This window comes from Drosophila navojoa, chromosome 3 (assembly GCF_054131105.1).
Source record: "Drosophila navojoa isolate 15081-1374.11 chromosome 3, UAZ_NAV_1.0, whole genome shotgun sequence".
NCBI classification, from domain to species: domain Eukaryota; kingdom Metazoa; phylum Arthropoda; class Insecta; order Diptera; family Drosophilidae; genus Drosophila; species Drosophila navojoa.
The window spans coordinates 19,818,469-19,840,691 of NC_142891.1; the positions used below are offsets into that span (position 1 = coordinate 19,818,469).

Consider the following 22,223-nt stretch of genomic DNA (forward strand, 5'->3'; position numbering starts at 1 on the left):
CGAGCTTTACAGCATTACAAAGCCAGCAGCGGCCGGTTAGCCGCCATTATTTGAGCGCCTGAGCGCCGGCTGCTCTCATAGGTCAATGCTCATTGGCGGCTACAGCAGCAAGCGCTCTCTCGCTCGGCCGCGCTCTGTGCTGGTGCAGTGCGAGCGAGAGAGAGTGTGCGAAGCAGCGAGCGAGCGAGGCGGAGCGCTGCTGCGCTGCTCACCTGCCAGCCCGACACCTGCCTCAGCAATCGATCGTTCATTGCGATCTCGCCTGCGACGATCGTGCATCGCGCTCTCTCGCTTCAGCACATGTGCCAGCAGCTGGCAGCGACTGCTCCATAAGCACGACAACCGGTTTTTGGCGTCTGCGGCCCACCTGAATTATTTTTCGGTACCGGCCTCACTGCCAGCCGCCTGCTCTTTGTGTAGTTCGCTTGCGGCACTGACGGAGCCCGGTCATCAGAAGCCGTCGTCGCGCTTAACCCGAGTGTGTTTCAGCTGCCGTTCAGCCGCAGTTCTTCTACGTGTATGCCTGCATGTTTGTGTGTGCATGTGTGTGTGTGTGTGAGTGTGCGGAAAAGTGCCTTAACAATAACCGAAATTTAAGATCTTGTTACGTGATTAAATGCAATATAAAATCTAGTTGGAGTGCTGCTTAGCCGTAGACTTGACAACAATCGGAACAGGGCTTCTGTGCAAAGACCGTCGGCAACTTCTCTTGGATAGTGTGCTTTGAAATATTAAATACCGTAACCAAAATTTAAATAAATATAAAGATCAAGATTGCAATAAGCGTCCAAAGATCACAGCAGAGAAATAAAATAAATAAACTTTAAATTAGTAAAATTTTATAATAGAAGGTGAGTTAACTGCACTAAATATTAATGAATCCAAATAGGAAATAGTTTAAAGATTTCAAAACTGAAAAATTTTAATCTTAAGAAATAAATTGGTTGTTAATACATTTAACTCATTTCATTTTCACCGATTGGTTGTTGTTTAGGCATTATCTGTTGGTTCTTTCTGCGTATCTGAGGATTCTGTCAATTTTCCACCTAATTTCGCAATTTTTAATGCTCGACTAACGAAATTCCATATTGACTTCATATTATATAATTCTTACAAAAGAGCACAACATCAATAGAATAGATAGAAGCAAAATAATGCAAGATTTTTCCTATAGCTTTCCCCAATTTATGAAAGAAAATGAATAAAATATCATTGAATATAAACTCAGATATTGTCCTGGGAATTTAACTATTTCTCCATTCACAAGCCAACTTAGATTTCAACTTATATAAATCAGCTTCAAATTGGTATTAGGAAATATTCTTGATATATAAAAACCCTTGATTCTTTTCATATTCAATTGACCTTCTTTGTAAGCTAAAATACTGCTATCAGTTGCTCCTATTATAGGTATCTGATCTTCTAATCAGAGACACTTGAAACGTACTCTTTCCCTCTACTCTATCTTCTTCTATGTGTCCTCTCTATCTAATATTCAATGATGCGATCAGCTCAGCTCAGTGATTGTCTTAAAGACGACCTAATTGTCGTCACGACCCGACACTATTACACATTGCCCAAGTCGAGTAATCGGCAATCAGCAATCGCCGAGCAGCTCGTACGCTGGCTCATTCCAAAATTTAACTAAGAAAACGTAAATTAAATATCATTAAATTTGATTAATTCACTTGGACATATCATATCGCCTTGTACGAGCACGGAGCTTAACTGGCCGAAACAATCGACAAAATATTATTATTATTCATTATTTTTCATTAGCTGCATAGGCTAGGTGTATTTATGGGCTATGCCACATGCTGATAGGTCGATGGGCTTATCGCTGATTGGCTTTAATTAAACACCATTAAAAGAGTACAAAATATTGTCAGCGCCTGAGCCGATGGTAAATAAATCACGTTTTGTCATTGTGATGTTTTCAAAGTGTTCGCTAATCAAAGCAATGAAATTTCCACTCGTACATATGTGTACACCTACCGAATAAATGAAATTAACTGCCCAAGCTTATCTCGCCGAGATAATCATGTCAAAAAGCTCGTCGAAATATCGGTATGGACTCGAGATATGCTTGGGTCAGTCGGGTAATACGAGTACAATACTAGCGTTCAGATAAGTCCCAGTCAGTCATATCAACGTCACGTCAATTCGTATTTCCCTTCCGTTTCGCACCGTTCCGTTTCTTTCCGTATTGAAGAGTTTCGGTTTCCTGGCGATAATCGATCAACTTCTTAGCTCTGATTTAATTAATAATAATGCGCATGTGACTTGTCACAACCAATTTTCAATTTCGTTTAGCTGTGACGCAAATCGAACTCGCTGCCCTATCTCTGAGCAAGAATCAGCAGGAGATAGCGAATGCCTCCACAGATCTTCACATCTAATTAGATAGATTGTTTTGTTTCTTTCGATTTTGGGTAAATTAAAATATGTTTCGAGGCCAAAATGGTATTCGACATATTTGCAGCTCAATTCAATTAGGCCAACACACAATTAAAACTTGTCCGCAGATAGCGTCTCTGTTTCGTTCTCTGCAATTCGTATCTAATAGATACAATGACTGCTATCTATCAAACTTCGTACTGGGTATGCTCACATTTCCCAATTCCAGTTGTCGAAAGCGCTACCAAAGAGGCGTTGACTAGACAACTGTGCAACGCAGCGCGGCATGGCTTACGCCCACGCTCGGCTTTTGGGCGGCGATAAGAGTTGGCGCCAAGGTTCGAACCCAGCTCATTGAGAGCTATGCGTATATGCTTCATTAATTCAAGCCAAATCCAAATCCAGAGTCCGGTCCCAAATGGAACATGCAAACATGCATGAAATATCAACCACAGACGCGTTCCCAAATTGCTCTCCGTCGCTTATCAAAGCGTACAAGACAATGACAAAGGGCGGAAACACGGATGCGCCAAGTCGCCCTGGCTCAAATCCAAGTCTCAGTCTCAGTCCCTGACGCTGTCTCAGCTTCACTAAACTTGGCCAGCAACAACAACAAAACAGAAAGTCAGCGCCAGGCGTCGAACAACAGTTGTTCGACTACACAGCTTCTTGCCGCCTGCCTCTCACTCGCTCCTCGCTTCGTCCAGCTCCTTGGTCAACGTTTTTAACATGCATTTTATGAGTAATTGGTCTCGCATCATCCACATCAACAGCTCGGTACGTCTGGACCTGAGTCACGGCTCGGAACCTGCGTCGACGACTACCTTTGGCTACCGTCAACAACTCAGCCATTAGGGTGGCCAAGGCGCAAAGAAAAACAAGAAAGTGAAAAGCTGCACCTGCTACAACGACGAAAAAATACCCTTAACTGGGATTTTTTGATATACTTGAATAAATTTAACTTAAAGTCTCTCATAGCTACCAGGAAGAAACATAAATAAATATTTATGTAAAATTTTGGTCAATTGGTCAAATTCAATTAGATTTTTATTTAGTTAAGCTCAAAGTGACCATAGGGGAAACTGATTAATAAATTACAAAGCATATCAACTAGTGTTGGAAGATTCAGCAGCTATAATTACAGATTTTATAGAATTACTAAATGGGTTTGTGCTGCACGAAAATCGTAGACTTTAAATCAAACTGAAAGCCTCAAATTTATTTCATCCATTTATTTTTTTTTGTTTTTGTTAGAGTATGCATCAGTCGGTCAGATTTTCATTGATAAGCAGTAAATTGAATTAAGATTGCCCCATCAACAAATGAGGTTGCTGAGGCTTCGACACAGGATATGAATAAACTAATTATAATTGTGAATATATACATGTGTGTATGTGAGTGTGTGTGTGTGTGCATTAGAGGTCCATAATGTACCGATGGCATTGTGACTCTCTGCCGGCGTCTGGAGCACAAGAAGAATGCTGCCTTATCGCACCTGGCGCGTCCAAAGCCGGCGCCAACACAAGCAGCAGCAGCAGCAGCAGCAGCCGCAGCAGCAGCTCAGGTGCAGCCTCTGCCCTGCCCTGGCTACACAATCCCTCTGCAGTTGGCCTCTGCGCTCGCTATCGTTTTTATGTTTTTTGGGTGACTCACGAAATTGTCGCTTGTCTGCGCTTATGTGAAATTAATAATTGACTTTATCAAGTATGTAAAATGAAAGACAAAGCAGGTGGGTTCCTTCTCTCTCTCTCTCTCTCTCTCTCTGTCTCTTTGTGCCTCTCTAATCCATCAACTTCATTTGGGGGCGAATGGACCACACACTTTTATTAATATGATGAGCTTCGACTTTTCGAGCAGGCGCCACCCAAAAAGCTCGCCATTATCAGTTGGCTGCCCGAGGGGGTATTACAATGCTGATCATCAAAGTGTGACTAAAGTGGTTTAGCCTAATGTAAACCCATAAATAAGCTGCAGCAGATACCAGAGCGAGCCAAGTGGACCGGGCAGACGCATTAACAAAATGCCAGAAATGAGCTTCTGTTTGGGCTGCTCTACCTGGAGTCGATCGACTCGAGCGACTTGTCTCGTCTCGGCTCGCCTTGCCTTACCTCGCCTCGCCTCGCCTCGCCTTGGCTTGCTCTCCATTTAATGAAATATGCGAGTCCCAGTTGCAGTCCGCCGCATCAGGAGCGTGGAACACAAAAGTGCAGCCATAAAAACGACACCAAGCGACATGGCTCAGCACAGCAGGCAGATGGGCAGGGCGCAGGGGGCGCTGCAGGGGAAGCGAATGGATGCGAGAACAGAGCAAAACATTGATGCTTATCGAGATGACAGCAGGAGGACCCTATGGAACTGTGCTGCTGTACCGCAACCTATAGAGTACGCACATATAGCCCAGCTTGTTATTAGGAATTAATTTCTTAATTTCTGCACTTGTCGGAGGGCAGCAGAAAAAACGTGCATGTATAAAACAACAAAGCGTGTTGCAGTCGAGTGTAAGAGACTGCCCAATGCTCTGCTCAGTATGAAACGCGAATTGGCGAGCTACTTGGGGGAATACTTGCCTACGTTTAGCTCTACGAGCTATCACAACAATCAAAACAATAGCCAAGTCGTAGACTAATAAAATGCAAAACCAATATACCTCTTTTCCGCTTGCCGCACAGAGCATCATGAACTTGGAAACCCACACGCAGCTCTCACAATGTTGGCAGCAAAAGTTGCTCTTAAATAATTTCCAGACACTAATGGAGCTTATCTCTAAACGAAACAAGCAACCGCAAACAAGTCTGGCCAGCATGATGACGTTGAAGAAAAGAAGAAGAAGAAGCAGCAGCAGCTGCACTGACGGACTGACTGATAGACACAGTGACTGACAGTCTGAGTGACTGAGTACGAAAGACTGAGACTGCAGACGAGAAAACTCAGTCCTGCGACTGGCGCTTGACTTGATTAGCATGTGAGCCCTAAGCAAGACCGTCGCCACAGTGTGTCAAACAGTTAGGCACGACAAGTCAAGGCCCCCGCGCCGCTGGAAACGCTCAACAAGGCTATGGCCAATTGACCATAGCGGGAAATCGCACTATCTGCAGCAGCGCAGCGCTAACTGGATTAGTTCTGGCCAAGCTCGTAAATAAAGCCATGAGCACCAAATACCACAAAACATGGCCAAGAGCTAATACGTGTGGACGCTCGAGTGGATTGACAGTTTGACTGAAAAGTTTTTTAATTACCGGCGTCAATCAGCCCGAAAGACTTTGATGTTTGTTTGGATCAACTGCCTCCTTCGACTCCTTCGGCCCAGCCCCACTTCCAATCACAGTTCCAATCCCAATTCCATTTCCAGTTCCATCCTCCAATAATAAAGTCGTAACGCGCTTACAATTATAAGGCGGTACGACAACAAAGCCAAACGGCACACATTCCCCGCATAACTCAGCGAACCGAACGAACACTTCAGCGTTTTTTCTTGTTTTCCTTTTTTTTTTTTTTTTTTTTTTTTTTGTTGAGCCGAGTGTCTACTGTACTGGCACTGTATCTGCACACAGTAGTCTCAGATACAGTTCGCATGCAATGAATTAATCAGCGCTAGTTTATGATCTTGATGTTGTGTGATTAGACAGGTGAGTATGTGGGGGTTGGCATAGCTTGGAACTACCTCTACCACTCTCCCTCTCTCTTTACTTCCCTCTCGTTCTTCATCGTCAGCATAATTGCAATTCGTACAACTAATTTAATAATTTGCAGCCGACTCTTACACAAATTAAGTTTGTCAGCTGTCAATGCGCGGAATTTGTTAACAACATTGAAAACTGACAGTGCGAATCATAATAAAAGTTATTAATGATGAGAAATGAGTTATGAACTGACGGATGTATGTGTGTACAAAAATAACTACAGGAATAAAAACTCGAATTGGGGGGCCACAACGAATATTGACTGCTCTAGCAACGCAGTAAAAAAACTGTAAACTGAATGACAAGGAAAATCCGATTGGAGCTGAGAGCAGAAATCAAATGTATTCAGTGCGTGGATAATTTATGCAAATGCTAATACTGCAGATAAATTCACATTTTATATACGTGGGTATTGGCATATGTTAGCATTGTCAAAGGTAACATTTTATTAATTAATAATAATAAAAATAAACTCGAATGGATTTCTCATAAATATCAGTAATTAAATTGCTTTAATTATTTAATTATAATTATACGTTGAGATTATTGACTTGTCATTCAATAATAATCGATTTTATTGGCATCTTGGCATTTACCAATAGTAAAATTTATGTGTAATAAAAACATACTTATTTTAAGTCTAGAATCATTACAAGCGATAAATCGCCTATAGACAATGGATAGTAAATTAGCTAGCCGATAAATCAGAATGTTTCTGGATAACTTCGATTACTTAATTATCTATCGATGATTGTATTCAAATACAATTATAATTAAATTTAGAATTAATGCATTTTTTTCTTCATAACTTTGATTATTTACTTGCCTAACGATAGATGAGAATGATCGACCTCACATAAAACTCTAGTCTACTGCCTTGACAAATTACTTAAAAAAGTGGGAATGCCCTTACTTGCAAGCTGTCACAAGGAATGACATGGCAACACAGTGGACAATCATCACTGTATTGCCCATTAATGATGTAGTAGCTGTTGTTGTTGCTGATGATGTTGATGATGATGTTGATGATGATGATGATGTTTGTTGTCTGCAGAAGCGGTTGCAACTTCATTCGTCGCAAGAATGCAACTAAATCAATCAGAAGCACACTAATTTGCCATTTAACAAGGTATTTGGACAATTTTGATATATGTATTCAGCCAGGGCCGAGGCGAAATGTCAACGGTAGCAGCGAAGACAACGCCAACATCAGGACGGGGCCATCAATCAAGCAGCCATTGAAGCACCCGGCATGGGCAACAGAGTGAAGAGAGAGAGAGAGGGGGGAAAAAAACAACCAACAACATTGAAAACAAAAACAGCAAAACCAAAAGAGAAATGTCCGAGGTAGTGAGGTCTTAAGACTTGGAGACAATGCGGCATGACAATTTCCAATTTGGAGCTAACCATTTATTTAATTGTCATTAGGGCACATTGTATATTAATTAGCAAAACATGAAATTAACAAAAATGTTGAAAATTAACAAAACGCCGTATGAGGAAACTCAACCCAAGCCTGCCACCTGATATGCAGGTATTCGGTTTGATCTGATCAACTGGTCAACTGGTCAACTGGCCAGCGGGTAGCCAAACCAACTCCGGTTGCGGTTGCTCTGCCAGCCGCTGATGATGATGAAAATGAAGTTGCCGCCCAATTTAATTAAAATTCCAAACGATCTGCACATGAAATGACCAGCAAAATAAACGCAGCTCGCTGAAACGTGTTGATGATAGATCAGCTGAGTTCGATGTGCCCAAGTGTTTGTCTGGCTGACTGAAGTCTGACGGCTGATGCCATCGATTTGCATTGACTGAGCAGCTGCTACAGCTGTTGCTGCTGTTACTGCTGTTGCTGTTGCTGTTGCTGTTGCTCAGACCACGATCATAAGGCACGCGGCTAGACCGCAATACAGCGCAGCCACTAACAACACTATTTAACAGGGTAATGGAAGCTTTTTGAGTATGTATGGATATACAATAAAAATGTGTAGAAAGGCAAAATTAATTAAGAAAGAGATAGATAGAGAGAGAGAGAGAGAGAGAGAGAGAGAGAGAGAGAGAGAGAGAGAGAAATGTGCAAAGGGAGTGAGCAATAGAGAGGGAGAAAGAGGATTGAAACGATAGATAGATAGAGAGGGAGAGCTAGAGAGATAGTGGGGTCTGAAAGGTTCATTTCTCATTTCATTTAGTAATGCACCATATATATATAGAGAGAGAAAGAAAGAGAGAGAGAGAAAGAAAGAGAGAGAGAGAAAGAGTATATATTGATAAATAAAGATATAGAGGCAAATTAGAGAGCATCTATAAAAGTGAAGTAATTGTGACACAGAAAAGTGTGTCTTAGGAAGCGAGTGAGAGATAGAGAGAGACAGAGGTAGATATAGAGATGGACTGTATATGAGAGAGACCAGAAAGAGAGTGATTATATGAGGGAGATAGAGAAAGCTTTGAAATACACATTCCTAGAGACAGAGAAACCCAAATTCGTAGGAGACAAAGAGAGAGCTAGCTGCAGGCAGACTATACTGTGCTATTTTCAATTAAACACCGTTGTCTTAATAATTTTAAGAGAATTTGTAGATTGATTTGCACTTTAGTTCGAGGCTCTAACTATCCCGCATATCGAGTACTCATTTTGCCTGCTGTCTAGTGTAATTATTGAACGCAAAGCGCAACCGCAACTAACCTTTGCGTCTACTTGGAGCCTTCATGGCTATTGAAAATTATAGAAATTGGCGTAATAAAGTGTACGATAATTACATGTTTAGTTATGATTGAATTACGAGCTTCTAATGTGAGACTAATTCGCTGTACATTTTTTCTCTCTTTCGTCCCCCATCTACGTGTCATGTGCAGCTGCCCGCTGGTAACTTGGCCGACTTGCTGGCTTTTGGATTATGGGCATATCGGAGGAGGTCAAGCTGGAGGAACTACCGCAAGAAGCCAAGCTAGCACACCCACATCCGGATGCCGTGGCCGAACGTGGTGTGGCATCAGCCGCGGTCTCAGCTTCTGGCGCGGTGCCCAGCGGCGCCAGCGGCGGCACCAACAGCCCCATCTCGGACCCCAACAGCGACTGCGAGGCGGACGAGTATGCGCCCAAGCGCAAGCAGCGCAGGTATAGAACCACGTTCACCAGCTTTCAGCTGGAGGAGCTGGAGAAGGCCTTCTCGCGCACCCATTACCCCGACGTATTTACGAGGTGAGTGTGAAGCATAATGACCAAAGATAAAAGAGAATAAACGAAATTTACATAAATCGATTCTCCAGTGAGTTTGCAGCATCGAAAGTTTAATGTGGTTTTTATACGCCAGATATATATATGGTGAATACGCCTATGACATGCATATGATATGACCCCCTTGGGAGTTGAGCCCAAACTATTTGGAGCTGGGTTTCGAATTACGCTCCACAAACCTTTCAAATCAGTGTCAATTGAGATCCCCTAGGGTACAGGCAAATTCAATTAACATGCACAAATGTAACAAGATATGAAAAACTGCAATAATAATTGCCATAAATTAGAGACCCGCCTCTAACTGACCGGCCAAACAACCAGAACTGTCTACAGCCAAACGCTAATGGGAATTGCACAAAATAAAAATAAGTAAATAAAACTAAAAAAAGGAAATTATAATAACAACAATTAGATCAACTTTTTGTAGACAGTCGACGGGTTTACATTTCATTAACGCAACCAGTTTAAATGCTTCACTATTAATTAATCAACTATATCAGAGTGACTTTGGTTACACTTACCCAGATTGGTTGAGAATCACATAGAGCGGCAACAGTTGTCTAATTAACTGTAATAGAAATGAGACAGGAGGCGTTAGTAAAGCTTAGGCTTTGGCTAGTTAACATATTGTATAATGAGAATCGAATAGAGGGGTTAACTTAATCTTGTTAGCAACGGTCGATAGAGAAAATCTTTAGAAAATAAGAAGCTTCTGATTTCCTATTGTTTGATGAATCTGAATCATTTAGGATTTATTTCTATTGCAGATAATTTCTCTAATAACCCCATTACTTTAGCATTAAAATTAATTGAATAACATGATACTTGATTGTTTTTGTGTATGAAAGCCGTAACCCTACTCATGCTTAACCGTTTGTAAATCATGTTTTTTATACTCATTCATTTTCCCCTCTCTTTACAGGGAAGAGCTGGCGATGAAAATTGGATTAACCGAGGCGCGGATTCAGGTAAAAGCCCAGCACCCTAATCGTCTAGCCAATTGTGTGGTTTAGCTTGATTCGCGTGCTCCAAACAGAGTTAACAATGTTGAAAATTGAAAAATAATGGAGCATGTCGTCCCTAATGAAAACACTTCTAGACCAAAGACGCCCAGCGACCAAGCGCCATAGATTAGAGCATGGGGTGGGGGAAATTCACTTGCTAACCAATTTTAGTGCCAGTCATTATGCGGGCTGATCCGGTTTTGGGGCATGGCTTTGATCTGGTTTTTAATTACCGCTCATGCTAAACAACATTATTTGCTTACGTACATTTTCTAGCGGTAATTGCCAGAGCAGGTCCCAAAGGGTCTTACACACACTCAAAAGTCCAGCTCAGACTTCATACTTCAGACTTCAGCTTCAACTTCAGCTCCAAGTTGGACTGTGACGGTCACTGGTACTGGCTGCAATCAGCCACCGTTCTCGACACGAATTCAGATTGTTATGTTAAAAACTAATTAAATGGGCGTTTTCAATAGTCACGCCCATTAATTGACTGCCACAGAAGCGGGCAGGATACAGTAGCCTGCATGAAACACATAACTCAACTCCGTCTCAACTCTTCCCCCCCCTCTGCTTGTTGTTGTTGTTGTTGCAGGTCTGGTTCCAGAATCGACGCGCCAAGTGGCGCAAGCAGGAGAAGGTTGGACCGCAGTCACATCCATACAATCCGTATCTGCCCAGCGGCGCGGCGAGCATGCAAACTGTGGTGGGTGCCGCCCTGCCGCCCAATCCGTTTACCCATTTGGGCTTCCAGCTGCGCAAGCCATTCGATTCGCCCGCCAATTTGGCCGCCTTTCGCTATCCGCACTTGTCGGCGGCTCCAATGATACCATCCGGCTACTTCAATCAGTTCCAGCGGTAAGATATTTGCACAGCGTTCTCTCTTATTTCTGTTAGCTAAACGTTCGCCCTTTGCAGTGCACCGCCGCACATGCTGCCGCCGGGCATGGCATCGATGTACTCGCCCTCAAGCTCCTTTCAGTCGCTGCTGGCCAATATGACGGCTGTGCCGCATAGCCGTGCGCCGCCCATGCCCACCCTGGCAGCCAAGCCGCCGATGCTGGTGGGCTCGCCGGATATGCATTCGCCCAACAATCATCTGATGGCCTCGCCGCCCAACTCGCCCAGCTCGCAGCTGTCGCAGTCGGCGCCAGTGACGCCCTCGCAGCAACCGCCCCCACCGCCGGCGCAGCTGTCGCCCCAGCAGCTAGTTGGCATCTCGCTGACGCATCAGGCGCCGCCCGCCGGCTCGCCCACACAAACGGCGCCTGTCGCCCTGACCTTGGCTCATGCGCACTCGCACTCGCATTCACATACGCATTCGCATTCGCATTCGCACTCACCGCAGCGGCAGCTGGCGCAGCCAACACGATCCGCCACGCCACCCGAGGATCGACGCACCTCGTCCATAGCCGCGCTGCGGCTTAAAGCGCGCGAGCACGAGCTCAAGCTGGAGCTGCTGCGCCAGAATGGCCACAGTGGCGATGTGGTCAGCTAGCCAAGCAGCAATATAATTCAATTGGTTAACTGTAGTTCTAAGCCCTTAAGTTATTCGAAAACGGACCTTGCATCTTATGTTTGTAAAAGAATTCACGGATTTTCCATTAATAAAATCAAGCACAGACGTCAAAGTGTTTGTGATATACACAGAAATAAATCCTCTCTCTCTCTCTCTCCATCTCTTACTATTTCTATCTCTCTTGATCTGTCTCTCTCCCTATTTTTAGTGTTTCATCAAAATCAGTTAATGCCCAACAAATTGTATTTAAGCCGGGCATCACAATGGCCTGGCCTTAATGTGCGTAACAACACCTACTTAGGAGCGAGCGCTAACAGAGCCAACAACTGATTCACAGCCGGGCAAACAGCTACCAGCCAGGTCAGCTGCCATTAATCAGCGGACTGTACATAAATCAGCGCTGGCCAAAAATAAATACACTGAGCGAGAGAGAGGGAGAGAGAGAGAGAGAATACAAAGAGAAACAAAAATACAGGCCGGGCGGGTGCTACAAATATAAATTTATGAATAAATTAGAAACAAATTAAGTATGCTAATGAGTGCCAGCCCAATGAAACGTAGGAATCGAACGAATCAAAAACCGAATGTCGAACGCCGCTTAGCGATTTCTCTTGTTTGTGAATCTTTCTTTGTATACTCTGTAAAAGAGCTGAAGAAGCGGCATGCCCTAGTCTGGTCATATGTAAGAGTCAAGAATATATTCGAGCTTCTATAAAAAATCGGGTATTCAGGTTTGCATAATCGAAAGACTTAAGCAACGAACTTGATGCATACCCAGCATTTATTTTCCTCTTGCCCAAATTAATCATGACAAAAATGAGAAATGAGAATTTATAACACACTAAATTATCAAAAATCAAAAGACTTAGGCCACGAACTTAATACCATTTATCATATTTTAGTTGAAATCTAGGGCTTATATAAATAATTACCCAATTTTACATAGGGTATCCTGCTAGTCAATTACGGCCGCCTAGGCAGTTGCTCACGTTTTCTTTTTGTTTTTGGTCATTGTGTTTTTAAATTTTGGCTTGAATTATGCGTGGTAATTAATAAAATGGAATATTTATGATAACATTTATAAAACACGAAGCGGCTTAATTCGATTACCAGATATTTGTGGTTGACTGTGAAAGATGGCCCCAACAAACGGGGCACATTGCATGGTAATTGGCATCCAAAAGGTGGAACTGTGACAATCATGTTTAACCAGCGGAGCCCTCAAGGGTCTCTCCTCCGATGTGGCAACGCTTCATGCATTTCAATGAGTTCGTCAAATGCAAAGGCTACCCGTTAATTTGCATAATAATCAAGTTTGGGCTGGAGGAGGCGGGACAGAGGTGGCAGGGCGACAGCCAGAGAGCCATATACATACAGCCAGAGGCTGAGAAATGTGATACAAAATATCGGGCAACAACCGATATTAATAATCATTAATTAAGGCGACTAATTAACGCTGACATTAAAAGACTGCATTTTAATTACGATCAAATCATATGGCCTCCCATCGACTGGACACCGCTCGCACCCTACCTCTCTATAGGATCTAGCTCTATAGAATTAGATATTGTAAACAGAAGTGTGTTTGTTGCTAATGTTTTCTTTTCTTTTCTGTTTCTATTTGTGCTCAACTTGCTTGCTTATTTATTATTATTTATGTTGTGCCTCTTCTTCTCCTATGCAACGGGGGGCCTAACCCCGGTTAACATCTCTATTTGTGGCTGCATTTCATTTGCACAAACATTCGATAAAAAACGCTTTTTTAATTCAATTTAACTTCAACACAACTTAATTGTTTTTCATGAGCAATGAGGACTGTTCTGCAACAACAACGACAACAACGACAACGAGAACAACAAAATGCAACAATAACAATTCAAACAGCAGCAACAGCAACAGCAACTTTAAGATACGCGAACATTGACGACGGCAACGGCTGCAGTTTTTTGTTTTCGCTGTAAACCAAATGTTGTTGTTGCTGCATACGTAATTGCATGTCTGTGTGTGTCTGTGTGTGTGTTTCGTGTGTCGGCGCAATTAACTTTGCGTTTAATTTGCAATTATCCAAACGACTCAAACTAATTAGCGCCACTTTGATTAAACTTTGCAAAATTGAACAATTTTTTTTATTTTTTTTACCCCAACAAAACGGAAAAACTGAAGAAACAAATTGAAAAAAAAAGTAAAAAAAAAATTGAGTGCAGAGAAAATTACAAAAGCAAAAAATGTTATAAGAAATGCTTACATGCAGAATTTAATTACATTTTAAGAATTCACAACCAGCTTGAGACCGGCAAATTGAAGAGTTTTTCATTTATTATTTATACATAAATGCTTCATGAATATTCGTGGCGCTGGCTCTTATCTAACAGATTGCCTAACATATATGTTTTAAAGAGCGATGCACATCATCATCATCGTCGCCGTCGTCATCATTGGCGATTGTGAGAAGCAACATAAAGTTAATTTAATAAATTCAATCACCCCAAACAAAAGACTTAGGCAACGAACTTGGCTAACGAAACATAAGTTAAGCGCTTAAGCACAACAACAACAAATCAAAACCAGATGCGAAGCTCCATTTATTTGCTATTCACGCTACGGCAAAGTTGTCAATTTATTGTCCCCAATAAAATGTCTAGCTAAATTTAGACAGCTTGAGCTGACCCACTTAAAAATCTATATTTGAAGTTATTTTCGGTTGCCTATTAGTTGAACTCCTGATACACTCTCCTTCATGTGGCTGAGTTCCTTGAATAAATTCCTCATATTTACAAATTACATTATACCGAGACTTGTGCATATAATAACGGTTTCCTAACGATTTCCATGAGCATTCAATAGACATATCGAAGAGCTATTCATCAATTGTAGGCACTCGCAAATGAATGACACATGCGTTACATGTACACCGAATACTGATGCTGGTGCTGATGCTGCGGCATGCAGCTTGTACCGCTACGTCTGCCCCTTGTGCGACCTGGTACACTTTCAAGAGCTGCGCTTCGCCTTCATGTAAAATGTAAAATGCCTTTCCTAAAAGTTGTTGTTGTTGTTCGCCTTTTTTTTGGTCGATTGAAATGCTGCAGTTGTTGTTGTTGTTGTTCGTTGGTTGCTTTGTCCGTCTGCATAAATTAAATTAACGCTGAAATTGGCGCTGCAGCTGCAGTACAGCAGCCAATTCCTTGGGGTCCTATGCAGCCCATGTGGAGCTTGTCCATCTGTGACTGCTCCTGCTGTTGTCGTTGTTGTTGCCGCCACTGGATTCGTAATTAACTTGTTGCCATAATTGCTCACTTTTGCATTTGTGTGTTGCATGTGACACGCTGCAACAGGGCTTCCTGCCCAGCTCATTGGCGAGTGCTACAAATTTTTCTGTGGAAGTCATTACACACACCTTTACACACACTTAAGTTTATAGCTGAGCCCCCCCACACATACACACACATACACATGCAGGGAGAGTCGGCAGAGTGACCCTTATAAGCGACCAAACGGTAACGACGTGACTTTTATTATGCGCACGAGACAACACAATAACGGAAAGGGAGAGGGAGAGAGAGAGAGAGAGTGTAAGAACTGCAGCGAGACAGTGGAGAAACATTTGGCGCCGCAGCAATTAGTTATCAAAGACGTCGCGCATTGACAAGCAAAAGTCAAAGCACTCTTCGAGCCACCCAAAAGAAAGAAAGAACAAGTAAGCCATATGCGGATTATCTGTATATACACACAGTTATACATGAATGCGAGTATATACGATATTTAAGCACATAATAAAGCGTTAAATAAGTGACTCATACGCGTGGCCTGTGTAAGTGGCACAGCAGCTCCCGAGCCGCTGCCTGTTGGCAACGCCCCAAATCATGGCAACCTGTGCCAGAGGGAGACACCCAGATGTGTAGACCACGCACTGCGGAGAGTGAGGGGCGCGCACATGAAATTGAGAAAAAGTGAGACCAGCCAAACATTGATCCCTATCGACATGTCAGCCACACAGTAGTCGCCGCAGCAGCGGCAACTGCAGCAGCTTAACACGAGGCACAAACGGCACGCAAGCTGCAAAAAACCAAGGAGATACATCAGGCTACGCATGCAGCCCATTATGCATGTATGTGAGTAAGTGCAGTGTGTGCGTGCGTGTATATTGACTCATTTATATCTAGATTCTAAAAATTAAGAAGGGCATTGTAGCAGATTGTACTGATTGGCTCGTAGTACAAGAAGAGCTAAATTTATGAAGACGACATGATTACTCTCATATGCCACGCCCCTGAGAGGCTAGCAGTTGAAGCAGTGTGAATGATGCGAATGAAGAGATATGTATGAAAATAATTACAATCTACAGACTTGATGTTGTACAAGATATGCTCGCTCATGTTTATATAAGGCCTGATACATATTTTGTATACAATGTTTAAGGTCTCAATATATAAAGTAATATATATATAGAAATGGAGCTAGGATCGGATTACATAAAGCCAATATACTCCATATATACATACTTCAAAATGAGTAAATATATTTATTTATTCAATACGAATTCATATATTCCATCATTTATTCATCAAAATACGCGTAAAATATAAAACCCACCATAAAAGTATAATAAAAGTCTTTAATAAGAAGTTGGAATATTTACAAGTTCATATTTAGCATAAACGGTTTCAGCCAACATTTCTGAGCAAACGGAAGTGGGTCAAAATATTTCGAAAATAGAAAACAACAAAAACGAACGAAAACATTTATTCAAATTAAAAATAAAATACAAATGTATTTGGCAAATTAAAAATGAATGAAAAACGAAATCGAAATCAAAATCGCATTTATTTTGTCAAAGTTTAGTGGGAGCTTGAAATAAATGTATTATTATTATATATTTTGTTTTTTTTTTTTTTTTCAGCTTTGTTCGTATCGTAAAGATCTTATCCCGCTTCTCTTGTGTTTTTTTAACGAGTTTTCGAGCATAGCGTTTATCAAACGCTTGAATGCATAATGTGAATCAAATATGCACTAATTAAATATATTAAATAAGCATAAAAACTCTAGAGGGCATTATCTACGCCTCCTTAGCTTATCTATCTACACCACCGACATGTGTAGGGCTTAAACTGTGACTCTTGCTGTTGCTGTTGCTGTTAGCCATTTGCATAGGCCCCTACGCAGCTGCTAATGAGCTGTCCCCTCAGCATGCGAAGCGTAGGTGTTTAGCGTGTAAGATTAGATTAGGCTAATCAGGCAGGCGAGATCTCTACTATGGATACGCAACATCAAAAGCAGCTCCGTCACGCACTATCGCATATGTAGCCATAGTTATAGATGAGCTGAATGCCGAGGCGTAAAGCCCGCCAATAGTCAACTCTGCTGGTGCACGCATCAGGCAGAGAGAGAGAGAGAGAGATAGAAAGAGCAGTTGCCTCTAATTGCCGATAATTAACTCAATCGAAATGCGATTTATAATTTCTGCTCGCCACAAATTAAAATTGCCATTGGTGGCATTTGTGGCATGCAACTCATATGAAACGGCGCAAAATCTGACAAGCCAGAACAACAGCATAAAACTGACAGGAATGTGTCAAAGCAAGTGTTGTTGCTTCGGATGATACCCTGTAAGTGGCTAAAAAGTGGACTAAGACTATGACGAGGCAAATAAATTTGAGCTAGATTCACAATATTAAATTTTGTCAACTGATTTAATGATAAATTGCTCTGCTAACTATGCTGAAATCAGATCTTCCTTATAAAAATTATAACTTCTGTCTACTAATATATCAGACAGTTTCTTTGATCTGTCATATTATTCCGTTTCTTATTATTTCTCTCTCTCTATCTATACATATATTGCATTCTCTCTATCTCTCTCTCTTCGTTACTCTCTCTCTCTCTCTCTCTCTTTCTCTCTCCCTCTCTCAGAGCTCTTCCTTTTCTCTCTCTCTCTCTCTCTCTCTTACTTTTGCTATCAATCTCATTATTTCTTCCTCTCTTTCTATCACTCTCGCTCTCTATTTCACTTAGCTTCTTCATATGTGCAACTCAATCTCATGTCGTATTACCTAATTTTTCCGATTACTACAGGGTATGCATAAGAAAAATGTGAAATGAAATAGGCCGCAGCAGCTGCTCGCAGAGCTGCAGTGAGACGGAGAGATTGACGGAGAGAGACACTGCAGTTCGGGGACATATTTAGGCATGCCCAAAAAGGAGCAGCCGACCGACCCGCTCACTAATTTGCCATTTAGGCAGGCATCTCTGGCATTTGTGACAGGCAAAGGCAAAGGCAAAAGGCACAAGGCAAACGCAAAAGCAAAAGCAAGAAAAGCAGCCGCAGAAAAGTTCCAACTTAATGGCTTAATGCAGAGAAGCGAGTGAAGAAGTTAGAGTTGCTGGCCAGCGAATAGCTCAAGTGCTGATAATTAACAATTTCAGGTGCCATTCGAGCTGAATCTTTGGCGATTTTATATAGATTTTGCAATCAGTGGTGCAATTACCTCCCCCTGCCGCCAATTATCTACTTCACCTGGCTTGAAAAATCTTATTAAGTTTTGTTTGTTTTCATCATTATTTTCACGGGTGATCGGCTGAACCGTTGATCCGTTGATTCGTTGCCCATTTTCGGCCATTAAGAGTGAAAATCTTGTGTAAATCGAATTATTTGTAATTTATGGTGTGGCAGTTGTTGAATAAATGGACGTTATTACCAGCCCAGCAACAGCAATGAGGAGAGCAACAATAACAACTGGCAACGAGCCACAGTCAGGTCTCGCCTGGCATAGCCTAAACCAATAACCATTAAGCGTGCTAAAATCAATCGAACCCTCGCACACCCGCGCACCACACGCAGCCTCACTTTGTGTGTGTGTGTGTGTGTGTGTGTGTGTGTGCGTTGAGGTCCAAGACCACGAATCCTCCTCTCAGTTAGCTTGTGGTTGCAATTTGCAGACGATTTGCGGTTCAACTTGCGGTTGCACTATGTATATGAATATGTGTGTGTGTCTCTCTCTTTCTCTCTCTCTCTCTCTCTCTCTCTCTCTCTCTCTCTCTCTCTTTGTGTATATGTGTGCGTAACAAAGACACAACAACAGGGCGTACATGCTAGCTGGCTGGATGCCTGATGCACTCGCAGCCCCAGAGCCAAACTGGTTCAAAGAGATTATCGATTTTCAATTACCGGGCGAGTGTGCGGCTAAGTAGTTTGGTTTTTGTTTGGTCTAGCAATTTTCGTAACTGCAGCTGGACATGGTCCGTGGACCCGGTCAACAGCAACATACACAATGTCCAACTATTTAGCAACGCACCAGGCAAGAGAATATTTTGGGTAGAACATAAGGAAAGTTCATATAGTAGATTTATGCTTAATTAGGGAGAAGCACTTGGAAAAAAGCAAACTTTAAAGGGTATCAAGGAACAGTTCGAATTTAACTATTCTTCGCTGACTTCTTCTTCGGACTTTGCTTTCAAAAAGTATTAATCGCAAATAATATAATGCTTTATTTTCGAATATTTCCACTGAGGATATATGCACATATTAAGCTAACAAAAATAATATATACAAAAATATATAAAAATAAGAAAAATAAAATATAAAATCCAATAAAATTTTAAATGTTTCTGTTTGTCAAAAATATTAAATTATGCATGCCATATACTTTAAGCTTACAAATAACTGAAGTCTGAAGATTATAGATCATATAATATAAATGTAATATAAAGACTGGCTAACTACTTGGATCGATATCTCTGCAAACAAACTTGTTGCACAGTGTATGGAGCTGTGATATGAGAGTTGTGAGCGTCAAGGAAATTAAACAAATTAAGTGCGACACTCGGCAGCGTGTTCCCAGCGGCAAAAAACCACACACATACACACGTGCGCTTACATACATACTGATATGTCTATATATACTAGCTATATCTTATCTATTAAATCGTTTAACATTTATAACCCGTTTGTCCGTTGTGAGCCGAGGCGTCTATCTATGAATGAAAGCGGTTTTTGTTTTTCGTGTGTGTCGTATGTGATGCGACGTAATCATCGAGCTAATCCCAGAGGCGGCCAGACGGACAGACGATGAAAGCGGAGGCAGCTGCTCGACTGGCTTTGGCCAATCTTTTTTTTTATATTTTTCTCTCAGTTTGAGAGGGGGGCCTATGCTAATCGCTTGGCTTATAATTAATTAATTAGCTACTCGGATGAGCGGAAAGGAGAGAGAGAGTGAGATAGAGAGAGAGTTAAAAGGCGAGAAAGAGAGGTTGTGAGTGTGAGTACATGCAATAGCACGTTCGTTGCCTAAGTCTTTTGTTTTTTTCTTTGTTTTCCATTGCAGCTGGCGTCAGAAATTTAATCAAAAAATTTCATAAATGCAGCACGAAAATTGCGCTTTTAATGACAATAATTTGCGTAATGGATTTTCATGTTTTCGTAATTGAATTTATTTTAATTTAAACCAAATTGCGCAGCGGCCACAGCCACAGCCACAGCCCCAGCACCTTCAGCACCTTCAGCTCCGCTCGCATATAATTTTATGCGCTCACGCCGTCCGCTACGCTAATTGATTATAATTCTGTCAGTCGCCACCGTCGATGGGCAACGGGATGCGCACCCATGAAACTCCAGATGGAGCTGAAGCTGTAGCTGTAGCTGTCGCTCTCGCTGTAGCTGGACTCAAGTCTCGACCAATGCTTCTGCTCCACATTTCGCGCATTATTTTAGCGCTCGTTAGCCGCCAGGCAAGGGGCCGCCGACTGCAGCATCTTTTGAGGATGCATCACTATCGGCTGCTTGGCAGGTGTTTTGGCATCGATCGTTCAGGCTGTTAATAAATACTTGTACTCGTACTCCACCAGCCGACAGACTGACCAAATGAGAGACACAGAGAGGAAGGGGCAGGAGAGGGGGAGAGAGTGAGGCGTTCGTAAATTGTTGCTGCAGCGGCTAATACTCGTGCATTATTATATGAGGCGACGACTTCCTGAGTTGTTTCAAGTTGCTGCCGTTGTTGGCAACTGCCACAGCTGCCCCTTGGCCATGTTTTTGGCGCTGCTGTTGCCACAATTTACTTTTTATGAATGTCAATGGGTTTTTAATTAATTGCATGCAATTGCATTTAATGTTATTTAAGCGTATGCCCTGCAGGCACACAGACGCACCCCGGTACTGCTGTTGAGTCTATAAAATATACCAATTAGAACTGGTTTCAGCCTCGATAAGGCAGTGCATAAATCGAATGCAAATACGTATGGTTAATATAATACTAAATAAAATATAACAATTATTATAAGTTCTAGAGTTCATCAAAATCAACAATATTAATTTGAAAACTTACTTTAATCTATATAATCGAGAGTATATTCAAGTGAAGCAAGCCTCTCGTAAGCTAACTAGTTTCTGTTGCGCTTTAATTTATTTGTTTTTTTGATAGAGCTTCTTTAATGGGAATTTTATGATTTTGGATTTTTGAATTTCTGCTGCTTCAAACGTTCCATATAAATCCCCAATTAATTATGGTCAATTAATAAAAATGCGCAACGCTCGTTAAATTAAAACTTTTTATGCGCCAATAAATGCGAGGCTCAAATAATTTCAAATTTCAATTCGAAATCTTTTCAATTTTGATTATTTTCTCTGTGTGTAAGCGATGTGATTGTGTTGATTTTTCTTTGTGTATTTGATTTGTTTATTTTTTTTTGTTTTTCTGTTCAAGCTACCCGCAGTTCATTAAAGGCGCTTAAATTGTATTTCATTGTGGGCTGTGGGCGTGGCCGGCTGCGCCAGAAGCGCACAAATCCAATTTAAATGCAGCTGAAGACGCAGATCGCGGGCCCCAAAAGCGCAGACCAGACCAGATCCAAGTCAAGCCGAGCCGAGCCGAACCGAACCAAACCAAGTCGACCGAGCTGTGTGAGCGACCCCCTGCGCGTCTCATTGTCGTAAATCACACATTAAAATATTTATTTGTATTTTTACTTGTTTAAAAATTAGTTAAAAGCCCGCGGCGAGACGCAAACTGAGTTGAAGATCGGAGTTAAAGTTGGACACGGGGCAAGAGACCTCTCCAAGTGGAGTTCGAAGCTTGGCGTCGCTTTTGTTGTGTGAGTGAATTTTAATTTCCTTTTTATGATATTTTAATTTATTTCAGCGTAAATCAAAACCAAAACGAGCTGTGCTCCACAGTCAACAGCCCTCCTGCCCTCGTGCCCCCCTCCATCCCCTTCGGCTTTCAGAGGCTGCACTTTTAATAAATTAGATTACCTTGCTGCGCATAACGGAGGCGGCAGCAACAGGGACAGCGGCGCTTCCTTCGTGCTAACTGCATAAATCTTGCGCATCGAGAGCCTAGAGTAGGACGAATCTCTAATAAAGAAGCAGCTGATGTGACACGAGCACGCAC

General features: G+C 42.0%; 1 protein-coding gene across 1 annotated transcript; it reads left to right on the forward strand.

The window, feature by feature from the left end:
• Nucleotides 1-400: 400 nt before the first annotated feature.
• al (aristaless related homeobox) lies at nt 401-11,976 on the forward strand. The gene is made up of 5 exons (XM_030382682.2): nt 401-851; nt 8,934-9,279; nt 10,238-10,283; nt 10,915-11,177; nt 11,238-11,976. Exons 2-5 carry the CDS (start codon nt 8,975-8,977, stop codon nt 11,815-11,817), a joined length of 1,194 nt encoding a protein of 397 aa, XP_030238542.1. The 5' UTR covers nt 401-851; nt 8,934-8,974; the 3' UTR covers nt 11,818-11,976.
• The last annotated feature ends 10,247 nt before the right edge of the window (nt 11,977-22,223 follow it).

Excerpts from the sequence above, each read along its gene's own strand:
- al (XM_030382682.2), top strand. The coding sequence starts at position 8,975 with ATGGGCATATCGGAGGAGGTCAAGCTGGAGGAACTACCGCAAGAAGCC. Across the intron at positions 9,280-10,237 it reads TACCCCGACGTATTTACGAG|GGAAGAGCTGGCGATGAAAA; the intron begins GTGAGTGTGAAG and ends CTCTCTTTACAG. Across the intron at positions 10,284-10,914 it reads TAACCGAGGCGCGGATTCAG|GTCTGGTTCCAGAATCGACG; the intron begins GTAAAAGCCCAG and ends TTGTTGTTGCAG.